Source organism: Cyprinus carpio, chromosome A20, assembly GCF_018340385.1.
Source record: "Cyprinus carpio isolate SPL01 chromosome A20, ASM1834038v1, whole genome shotgun sequence".
NCBI lineage: Eukaryota > Metazoa > Chordata > Actinopteri > Cypriniformes > Cyprinidae > Cyprinus > Cyprinus carpio.
The window spans coordinates 14,421,221-14,432,819 of NC_056591.1; the positions used below are offsets into that span (position 1 = coordinate 14,421,221).

The window sequence follows — 11,599 nt, forward strand, 5'->3', positions numbered from 1 at the left end:
GATTTTGCTCATGCCCACAAAATTAATTTGATCAGAAATATAATAAAACAGAAAATATTCCAATTTTAAATACCTGTTTACTATTCAATATATTTAAAATATATATAAAATGTTATTTTTTCTTTCTGTGATGGAAAAGCTGAATTTTCAGCAGTCATTACATTAAGACATTAAGTGTCACATGATCCTTCAGAAATCATATTAATATACTAATTTGGCACTTAAGAAACAATTATTATTATCTTATTATCGATGTAGAAAACTACTGCTGCTTAATTTTTTTGTGGAAACCATGATACCTTTTTAAACTGATTCTTTGATAAATAGAAAGTTCATAAGTAAAGCATTTATTTGAAATAAAAATCTTTTATAACATTATACATGTTTACAGTAACTTTTGATTAATTTAATGCATCATTGCTTAATCAAAGTATTAATTAAAGTCAAACATTTGAACGGTAGTGTAAGTAGGTGAATCAACAGAATTTACAGCACATCTCCCTGTGTTATAATGCATCACCATACATAACACAGTTGTCCCTGGAACACAATCTTAAAATAATGTCCTTTTAGCAACTTTCTTTACCAAAGTCAGAAAGGTTTTTTGTATCATGGCATGTGTTAGTTTAATAGTTGTTAGTATGGGACATCACATATCACATGAGGTAAGCACATGTGATCTAATTAGTGTAACAAAATTACACTCTAATTTATTACATCTGCTACGAAACTTTGATTGAATTCACACTGAATGAGATGCAGCTGATACAGATGTTCGTACACATGAAATAGTTAGATCTATTACAACTAACCAGTCATCCAATGCCTCCCTTATTTATCTATAAAACGTAGTTATATTGACAAGATACATTTCACATAAGAATAAACACTTGAAAAGTGCAAACTACAGAAATAAAGGATATCTGAATCTCCAAAGGCACAACATTTGTTATTTGTCAAATACGCAAGATGTAAACATGCATGTTTAATATTAATACAAGTACATATTTGAGAAAATTCTGGTGGCAAAAAACCCCACAAACTACAGAAATACTTATAAAACTGACAGATTTATTTCAGTGTGAAGTCTATATTAAAAATTAGTGTGATAAATGTTTGTTTTTCTTAAGATGAATATACATTTGCCTAAATAACACATATAAAACACATAAAAATGTAATACACAACAAAAAATCACTTAATGCATATTTATTTGACATTGTGATATCTGTGTCCTTCTTATCGTTTCCAGAAGAACATTTTCTTAAATGGATTGCTCCTATCATATCTCTTGGCTCGCTCCAGCTTCACAAGGACGTCCCTGACCTCCACCTCAGTTGACTGAACATTGGTGTGAATGTAGTCTATCATTGAGCTCTGCTCTTCTACTAACATGGCCACATCCAGAAACACCTCATGAAGGCTCTGAATGCGTCTCTCCAGCTGTAGCAGTTCCGTATGTCGGCTATCGATCTGGATGAGTGCAGACCGTGCCGTTTTACCTTCTGAAACCATATTCTCACTGAAGACGTTCCAATGACCATTCTCCAACATCTCTTCGATCTGGTCACCTGTGACCTCTCGCCCCACAATCTCCATCTGCCGTTGAATATACGCCTTGCAGGACTCTCTATGGCTCATCTCAGCGTCATTGTACTCTACCATGGCATCACGGAAACTGTTGCTTATGCTGGCGTACTGTGTTCGGGCTATTCTTGTCACCGGTGAATTGACGCCATACTTTTCCTCTAATTCTTTCCTGTGGGAATCCATCTTGCGAAGGTGCGCGAGCATCTCCTGTCCACGAGTTTTGATGTCAGCTGCAATAGCATTGGAGTCATTGGTATTAGAAGCACTAGAGCAGACTGCGCCTGTAAAAATATGTGAGTTTTGATCACTGAGACGCTTTACTTCCAGGCGAATGTACTGAATCTGACGGCAAGCCTCCAGTGCCTCATCAAAGACAGCTTCCAGGTCAGGGTTGGGGCTGGGGTCTTGAGGAGGGTCATCATAATCTGTGTTTTCTGATGGAGAGAGAGCTTGGGCAGTTTCATGCTCTGCTGCAGGGCCATCAGGCAGTGATACTGCCTGGAGGTGGTCAAGTCTGTCCCTCATGACTGGAATATTAGACTGAAAAGTTGAAAACATATTTGGTCTATAAATTCATTACAAAGTGAACACACATAAACAGCAGCTGGTAAAATATACAGTAGGCTATTTATGGGTGACAACAACAACAAATAACTCTTGAAAACAGAATATTTGTTGTTAGACGTAACCCACACGTCAAAACGTCTGACTTGAGGAAAAGTACACTTGTGTCACTAAAAACCTGCCTGACAAGATAGACTTGTTTGTAGGTCCACGTTTAAAAATATACATTTTGTTTTTCTCTCATTACGTTTACTATTAAACTCTGCTCAATCATTATGCAATCTTCTTTAAATATATAGTTTGAAGAGAAGACAAATTAAATATTAATTGTATTTAGTTATATTCAATAAATTAAGAAAAAAAAGTCTATCGATTTAGTAGGCTACATTTACAAAAATGCGTCAATCTAGTATATCCCAAATACGTACAATCAGACTTGATATAGGCATCGTATCAGTGGAGAAAATGTTTTAAACACTTTTTAATGAAACCTAAACTTCGTTTAATATTTGGCAACACAAATAGAGCATTATCATCATTGTTGCCTACCTCAAATTATGTCCTTCTGTGTGCACTCCTTGCAAAATCCGCTTTGCAGGTTACGAAAATCAAGCTATTGTCTGTACAAGAAAATAAAAACCGTATTTACCTAATTTCACCTCTTTTTTTTTTTTTTTTTTTTTTTTTTTTTTTTTTTTTTTTTATTCAACAATTGCACAGTTTACAAGAGCGTTCATCTCCATTATAAAAATATCACATTGTGCAGTTTCCAACATTGCAAGTATTTTAACATAAACAAAAAACAAAATTGCTGATGGTTTTCATGATGACGTTTTTGATGGGGTTGTGTGGATGAAGGTTTCTTATGTAAAATTGTTTACACAACTTCACAGTTTTTGTTGCCTTTTGATTAAGAGAATACTTAATCGTGTTGACATATTGCTTGACCTCAATGTTAAAGGCAAAAAAATATGTTTTGGAATGTGCAAACTTACATTTATGAATGTAAAATTTTGCCAAGAGAATAATGAGATTAATAATGAAAGTTTCATTAGGCCTAGTCTTAATTCTGTTGAGGTCATAAAGGCCAAAAAGAACATCCTTCCAAAACAACTTGAAATCTTTCTCAATTTTTTCTGCAATAAAGTTACAAATGTCAGACCAGAACCTCTGGACAAAAGGGCAGTGCCAAAACAAATGGGTAACTGTTTCAATACTCATAGAGCAGAAAGTGCACATTACATCAATGTCTTTTTAAAATTTTTTAACAATATGATCATTAGACGGGTAAAACTTATGAATTATTTTAAATGATATTTCTCTAATTTTGTTGGTCAGCAAATATTGGTTGGGTAAGAGCCAGACCTTCTTCCAGTCAATGTTTTGCACAAATTTGTTCCAGTATGGAACCACATATGGGACTGTGATAATATCTGTTTTGAACAGGGATCTAATTAGTTTATTGTTCTTACCATTGTTACAAGAAAAACAAATCTTACCAACTGAAGTATCAGTCAGCGATAACAACGTTAGTTGTTGTGCGTCCAATCTTGGTTGAGCTCTATATAACATGCAGACACCAGAGGAAATTGCTCCAAAGACTTTGGCATAATCTCCAGGAGACACAGGAATTTTGTATTCTTCTAGAAACTCATTATAAGAGTAAAGACAACCATCCCTGTTAAATAATTGGTCAACAAAAATAATGTTATTATTAAACCAGTAATCAATAAATAAAGATTTGTGTTTAAACAGTATGTCTTTGTTGTTCCATATGTAATATTTGTTAGGTGAAAAGTTGTGCTTGAAAATAAGAGACCATGAAAGGAAGGCCTGGCGGTGAAAAGATGACATTTTTATCGGGACTTTATCAATATTATAATTACAGGTTAAGAAATAGTTCAACCCACCCAGTTTTGACAGAATATGACATGGTATGACATTTCAAATAGAATTAGGATTTTTAAAGAAATGTTTCAACCAATTTATTTTAAAAGTATTATTAAGAGTACAGAAATCGATAAAGTTTAATCCACCCTTTTCATAGTCACTTGTTAGCACAGACTTCTTCACATGATGAGTTCTATTTTTCCATAGGAAATTAAAAAGTAGCTTGTCAATCTCAGTAATATGTTTTTTGTCCACATACAGAGATAGAGCTGGATATGTTAACCGTGATAAACCTTCTGTCTTAGACAGTAGGGTTCTGCCTCTGAGGGAGAGATCCCGCAACAGCCACTGGTTCAGCTTTTTTCTGGTTCTTTGAATAATAGGGTTGAAGTTCAATAAAGACCTTTTTTGTTGGTCCTTGGTAATTGTGATACCTAAATGAACAAGTTCACTCTTAACTGGGATACTACAAATGGAAGATTTCATGCAGTCCTTAATTAAGACATGATTTCACACTTATTGATATTCAACCTTAAGCCAGAGGCCATGGAAAATTTTTCTATGGTATTTATTGCACCAGAGACTTGATTTTCATCTCTAAGAAAGAGAGTGGTATCGTCCGCCAGTTGAGATATAATAAGGTCTCTACCACATATATTGATGCCGTTTATCTCACTTGATTTAATATGGTCAGACAAAAGCTGGGCTACCAATAGGAAGAGGTAAGGCGAAGCCGGGCACCCTTGTCGGATGCCTCTAGAGACACTGAACCTGGGAGACATACCACCTGGTAGTCTAATTGAGCTATTACTATTGTTATAAAGACTTTTAATAGCTGAGGAAAAAAACTCACCAAAACCGAATTTTTTAAGGGACTGTAGAATGAACGGATGCTCAACGGTGTCAAAAAGCTTTGTAGAAATCTACAAACAGCATGAGCCCACCTTCCTCTACCATTTCTGGGTAATCTAAAATATCTAAAATGAGCCTTATGTTATTTCCTATATGCCTTTTGCTCATGAAGCCTGATTGTGTTTCGTCTATGATGGAGTCCAGAACAGACCGTAATCTTCTAGCTAATAAGAGAGCTAAGATTTTATAATCGTTGTTAAGAAGACAAATTGGGCGCCAATTATCTAAAATTAATTTGTCCTTGTTTGGTTTAGGAATTAGGACTGTTATTCCTTGGGTCAGAGAGGTGGGGAGGCATTCGTTTTCAATGGATTCTATGAAGACTTTCAATAGAAAAGGGGACAGTTCAGCGATAAAAGATTTATAAAATTCGGAGGATAGCCCGTCACACCCAGGCGATTTGTTATTTTTTAATTGGTTTATAGCTTGCTGTACTTCTTCAAGTGATATAGGCATGTCACAGAGCTCTCTATCCACTTCGCTTATCATCTTCACTGAAAAGGGAGTTTTAAAAAATTATCAGACGCAGTTGGGCTATATTGAGAGCTATACAAGTCTTTATAAAATTGTGAACAAAACTCAGATATTTTACAATGATCTTCAGTGATAGCTCCATTAATATTTAACTTACTGATACTGTTGTTGGTGGAACGATATTTCTCTAAACTAAAGAAATAACGAGAGTTTTGTTCACCTTCTTCTAACCACTTAGAGCGAGACCTGATAAAGGCACCCTTTGCTTTTTGCCGATACATTTCATCAAGTTTGATTTGTGAGTAAGATAACCCTTCTTTTTCTTCCTTTGTTAGGGAGTCAAAATCTCTGCAGGATAAATTTGTAATATTAGAGACAATCTTTAACTCCTCCGCTTTCCTGTCTTTGACTGCTTCAGCACCAAACTTTCTTAAATATTTTCCTATCTCATATTTGAGCAGGTCCCAATTGAGCCCGAAACAGTTTTCTTTGTTTGCTTTAGACCAATAAAGTGAAATCATATCCTTAATCTTATATTGGACTATCCCATTTTGCAGTGCAGAACAGTTAAGCTTCCAATAACTTGAGTGTGTGGTAAGTGTAGAACCAGCTGAGATATTAAGAGATATGCAAATAGCTTTATGATCAGTTAAGGGAGTAGGGCAGATGCTAATATCAACATAATCCTTGTTTAAACTGTCAGATATAAGCCAATAGTCCAGTCGTGATTGCCTAGAGCCTGATTTATTACTCCAGGTATACAATCTGCTATTAGGATTCTTCTCTCTCCATATATCTATCAGTTTAAATCTTCTTATAAAGTCAGTCAAGTATGAGTCTGAATTGTAAGGCTGAGAGGGTGGACTTTTATCTATAGAACCGTCTAGAATAATGTTAAAATCACCTCCTAACAATATAAACGCATTTGGGAATCTAACCAACCAACCTGTAAAAATATTTTCAATTGACAACAAAAGGTTCACATTTTCTTTCTTGGTATTGTACCCATAGATATTAGAAACTAAGTAGGTTGAATCATTGTGTTCAATAACTTGGCAAATAAAGTGACCGTCTAGGTCACATTGTGTGGTCAAGACATTTCCATTAAACCTGTTATTTAAAGAGGCTACCCCAGCTGAGCCGCTCTGTTCCGTGGGAGAGCCATATAGTATTTCCCCATTGAGACCTCCAAAAGTTAGAATCGTCCTCATTAGAGTGAGATTCTTGAAAATAAACAAAGTCTGACTTGAATTGTTTTGCGAACAAAAATAATGCTTTTCTTTTAACACTATTACGAAGACCCCTGGCATTTAGTGAGACAAATGACAACATTAAAAAGGACAAAAATAAGAACTATGAAAGATAAAGTACTTAACCTTAGAAAAGCCTTGGTTAAATAGCTTACTACTAGTGATGATAAGTAACAGTGGGCTGTCGAGATCGGCACCATATTTAACATTATAACTCAGCACCATAATATAACCTTAACATCACTCAAAAAGAATAATGTTCAATATGATATAACCGTATAAGTAAGAGACGTATAAAGATTATAACGTTACCCCCTTATTTTTTTTTTTTTTTGAACCAGCAGGAACTTCACCTGCTATCTAAGTAACACAAAATTTTACCCTGAGATAAAACAATTCAGAGTAATTAACCTGGAACGACCTGAACACGAGGCACATCTTAGACAAACCTTCTGAACTAAGCATGACAGATCACAGATGAACTTCCGAACCGTTCACGTATCCTTTTCCTCCCACGAAGTAGGCCGTTTTTCCTTCATCCCGAGCTTTCTTTATGTGCGGCCACAGTTTTTGTCTGTTCTCTCTGTCCTCTTGGGTTAAGTCCTCTGAGAAGCGAAGACCGTTGTTCTGGAGAAAAGAGTTGTTTTTTGCTGCTTTCCAAACTGCATCCCTGTATCTTCGAGAGATAAATCTCATGACAACGCCTCTAGGTTTCGTCTGATCTTGCCGAAGTTTTCCCGACCGGTGCGCGACGTCTATAGCAGCAGGGAGGCTTTCCTTTTCCTCCGGTAGAATCGCCTGACAAACACTGGTTACTCGGGCCCGCACATCCTCCTCCCTGTCCTCTGCCAGCCCTTGGAGCCGCAGGTTCCACCGGCGGCTGTATCGCTCCAGCTCACTAACCCGGTTCATGGTTTTCAAAGCAGAATCCTCGTTCCTTTGCACTCTCTTCTCAATGTAAACCACCTTTGCATTTAAGACTTTAATGTCGCCGCGTACAGATTCCACCATTTTTTCGAGGGTGTCGCTCCTGTTGTTAATAAGTTCAGCCAAGGAGCGCACTGCATCGTCTGAGCCGAACCCGGCTTCTCTAGTAAAAGTTGGTTTCTTATGAAGCGGAGGCTTACTTGGCGTTATGGGCAAGGGCGGAAATTCTTCTTCGAGGCTTGTTTGCTGGTTGCAATCCATTCCGTCGTTGGTATACTCGTGGTCGCTAGCTAAGCAGCTAGCCCCCTCCTCGTTGGATATGGAGTCGTTAGGACGCTTCTGTCCGGACTTTCTTGGCATTATAGTTGTGTTCGTTTAGTCTTTCACTGAGAGTTAGTGTTAATCTTTTCTTGTAAATTATTTCAGCTGCATTTGCAGAGGCTGGCGGTCAATATGTGCTTTAAAACCGGTTTGATGCCGAGAGCTCGTAACGTTGCGGCTATTCATTCCGCCATCTTCCCAAGTTCCATAGTGTCATTACTTCTTGTCCAACAACGCATGTGAGGAGAGCTCGTAACGTTGCGGCTCCCAAGTCAGGTGTGCAGAAGAGATCAGTATGTCCGGTAGGGGGAAGCACAGAGATGCGACACTTCAGAGGCGATGAACAGCACGTGCACTCAATGTTCTGTTTTTATTGTAAATAAACCAAACTGTTACATTTTTGTCACCGTTATTGGATGTACATTTAAAGTCTCGTGCTGATTAACTTTGGAATCCTTGACTTTGTAAACATTTTTGCATGCCAGGGTCCCACTCAGACTACCACAGTATTGCACAAATTTGTATTAAATGCATAACATGACATGGAAGACATGAAGATGAAATCGTACTTGGTCCCATTTCGCAAAACAGAGATTATGTCAAGAGTTACTGAGACACACGTCTGACATTCTATTCAGCGAACAGGTTTGGCGTCAAAGTTACGCCCTGGAACCTGGAACGCGCATTCCTTTCCCCCACCCATTAAATGACAGCTGCAGTGCAGTGAGGATGGAGCTGCAGTCTTGAGATGACACATCGACAGAAGTGCTCATAATTTTGAACAAAACAAAAGGTAATGCACTTTTGTAGTGAATGACAATGAGTTTATTTCTTTCTTTTCATCTTTTTTTTTTAGCTCATCACTAATGTTTTACGGATTTGTGGATAATTATTCCTGCAATGAATATAGCCTATGATTAGAATGTTGTCAGTATAAAAATGTAAAATGCTTGAAAATGTAGCCTATACAACATTGTTTTATAATGAAACAAATAGTAAAATGCTGGTTTGAGAAACTTTGATTTTTTTAGGTGTTAGAAGAGACAGGTCTACACATTTGTAAATTGTAAAGCTTTAGTGGCTCAAATAAAGTTGGATATATTTAGGTATCTTATTTATACATTTCGTTGTAAAACAATTGAAGAGAACAGCATTTGTAAAGAAACAAAAGCTGAACTATCAATTCAATCCATTCAAACTTGTTTGGTGAGTGACGCCAGTCAGAAATAGTTTCACAGATAAACTTGTTAGATGTGTGACTTTTTCAGTGTTGATAAGGAAATATTATCTCCCCCTTTTACAGTCAGTTTCAGAAGGTACACAAGGAATGAAAATGATTTTATTCTGGAAAACAAGGACTATATGAGGGATACATATGAACGTTATCATTTTGCTATTTATTTTTTTAGATTGTTTAGCCTACACCAGATCACATATTACCCATCACGTCTGGTGGCACTGAGTGTCCTTTTCCATTCATTCTCCCCTCTAGCAATCATGAGGGACAGACTAGATCATCTTCAGACCATTTCAGAGTCTAACAGCCATCTAGAGGAGCTGGAATCCGACTCTTTCAGCAATGTTGATCTGGAGGAGGATTTCAGACAGCAGGCTGTCATTTTTGACAACAGTGATGAGATGGAGTCTGTGCTCGATGAGGCTCAGGACACTAGGCGTGAGATTCAGCTCATCCGCCTCGAGGTGAAGCGTCTCAGGGATCAAAATACACGTATACTTAGTCAACCGACTCGTACAACTCATGTAAAGCAGGATGCCAATGTCATCGTAGGTGACATAAAGACACGTGGACAGGATGTTCTGACACGTCTACAAAAAATGGATGCCCACACCAAAGAGATCGAAGAGGAGCATGGCATCAACTCAGCTGTGGCGAGAATCGCCCGAACACAGTACACTACCCTAAGCAACAACTTCCGAGACGCAATGACAGAGTACAATGACGCTGAGATGGATCACAAAGATTTGTGCAAGCGTCATATTCAAAGGCAAATGGAGATTGTGGGCCGAGAGGTGACAGGTGACCAGATTGAGGAGATGCTGGAGAATGGTCAGTGGAACATCTTCACTGATAACATCATGTCAGAAGGGAAAACGGCTCGTTCTGCACTCAACCAGATTGAGAGCCGACATCGCGACCTGCTGGATTTAGAAAGCCGACTCAAGAGCCTTCATGAAGTGTTCCTGGATGTGGCTATGCTTGTAGAGGAACAAGGACCCATGACAGACTACATCTTAAACAATGTTCAGAAAACCGATGCCATGCTTGGTGAAGTCCTTATCAAACTGGGACAGGCCAAGAGACATGACAATAACAACCCATTCAAGAAAATGTTCTGTGGATGCTTTCCATGCGCTAAACACTGACTGACTGTAAACAGTGAGGACTTGCACATTGGATTGCTGATTTATCTACTGACTTTTTTCAGTTATCATTTTAAAAATGGGAAGCCAGAGATATGTTGGGAAAAGGACCATAGTTTTTCAAAACTTAAGCTCTCTCAGCAATCATTGAACCTGATACTACTGACGTGAACAATAACCCATCTGTGTCTTCACAACTTCAAAACACATAGTCCTTCCTATCTGCCATCATAAAAATGCCTTTTCATTTGCAGTTTGATACCTGTAAACATATACTGGAAATACTGGAAATGACATTGAAACCCAGTCACAGTTAAGATGAAAGCAAATGAGCTTTTGTGTAGAAATTGTGTAGTATTGCAAGATATGCATAGGCTATAATTTATTTACATAATTTACATAATATCTTTCATCATTCTAATGTGGTTGAATATGCACTTTCTAGACCCTTTTAGATTAAATAATCCGGAATATGAAGCATTTGCCATGTTTTGCCATATTTTTAGTGAAAGTTGATCACTTTTTTTTTCAATCAGTTTTTCTGAAGCAATGTTTATTAAAAAAAAAAAAAACAGCTAAATAAAAGATCTTATATAATTCTTACTAGCTTTGTCTTTATTATTAAATGAATTGCATGTTTGGGTCTTAACGGTATTTTAAATGGAATTAGTATACTGGATTATCAGAAAATATTCTTGTTAATAGGTAGACCAACAATACAAGTCTTTAATTAATTATTTTTAATTTTTAATACTTTTGTTTATTCTTTATTGGTTTATGGGTTAGGTGGATTGTCATCAACAACTTTTTCATGTTTTTGTACACACAGGGACTTTCTTACATATGAAACAACAGGGTAATTACTGAGAGACCATGAAGGAAACATTTTCACTCGTTTTAGCCTGCCTTAGCTAGAATGAGGAAACAGAAAATAACAGTCTAGGGTTTTTCAGTAATTTAAGCTAAATGTGTTGACATGATTGCCTTGTCAAATTGTTGAACTATAAATTTTACTTTGCCTGGACTTTTGACTATTACATTATATAGCTATAATATAACTTTTATATTATATATTTGACTATATTATATATTATATAGTTAATATATATATGACTTTTGACTATTACATTATATAGCTATAATATAACTTTTATATATATATATAGTTAATATATATATATATAATTTACACATAGATTTTAAAACTATTTTGATTTAAAATATCACATGAGAAATGTTTCCTTGTTCCTGAAAAATACCATACATGCCACAGATGTGATCTACTGTTT

At 36.5% G+C, this 11,599-nt stretch overlaps 2 protein-coding genes across 5 annotated transcripts; one reads left to right on the forward strand and one right to left on the reverse strand.

The window, feature by feature from the left end:
- Positions 1–676: 676 nt before the first annotated feature.
- Positions 677–8,172, reverse strand: LOC109050463 (syntaxin-11-like). Of its 3 annotated transcripts, none has more exons than XM_042777721.1 (3): positions 8,149–8,172; positions 2,804–2,816; positions 677–2,130 (listed from the first exon to the last, which is right to left on the reverse strand). In XM_042777721.1, exon 3 carries the CDS (start codon positions 2,113–2,115, stop codon positions 1,240–1,242), a length of 876 nt encoding a protein of 291 aa, XP_042633655.1. In that variant the 5' UTR covers positions 2,116–2,130; positions 2,804–2,816; positions 8,149–8,172; the 3' UTR covers positions 677–1,239. The 3 variants fall into 3 exon arrangements, with proteins under 3 accessions (XP_042633655.1, XP_042633654.1, XP_042633656.1); XM_042777720.1 differs by having other exon boundaries at positions 2,704–2,816; XM_042777722.1 differs by lacking the exons at positions 2,804–2,816; positions 8,149–8,172 and adding an exon at positions 7,130–7,269.
- Positions 8,173–8,326: 154 nt separating this feature from the next.
- LOC109050454 (syntaxin-11-like) lies at positions 8,327–10,893 on the forward strand. Of its 2 annotated transcripts, none has more exons than XM_042777724.1 (2): positions 8,327–8,721; positions 9,338–10,893. In XM_042777724.1, exon 2 carries the CDS (start codon positions 9,426–9,428, stop codon positions 10,311–10,313), a length of 888 nt encoding a protein of 295 aa, XP_042633658.1. In that variant the 5' UTR covers positions 8,327–8,721; positions 9,338–9,425; the 3' UTR covers positions 10,314–10,893. The 2 variants fall into 2 exon arrangements, with proteins under 2 accessions (XP_042633658.1, XP_042633657.1); XM_042777723.1 differs by having other exon boundaries at positions 8,337–8,721; positions 9,421–10,893.
- Positions 10,894–11,599: the final 706 nt, after the last annotated feature.

Coding starts and splice junctions, on each gene's coding strand:
- LOC109050463 (XM_042777721.1), bottom strand. CDS start 2,115: ATGAGGGACAGACTTGACCACCTCCAGGCAGTATCACTGCCTGATGGC.
- LOC109050454 (XM_042777724.1), top strand. CDS start 9,426: ATGAGGGACAGACTAGATCATCTTCAGACCATTTCAGAGTCTAACAGC.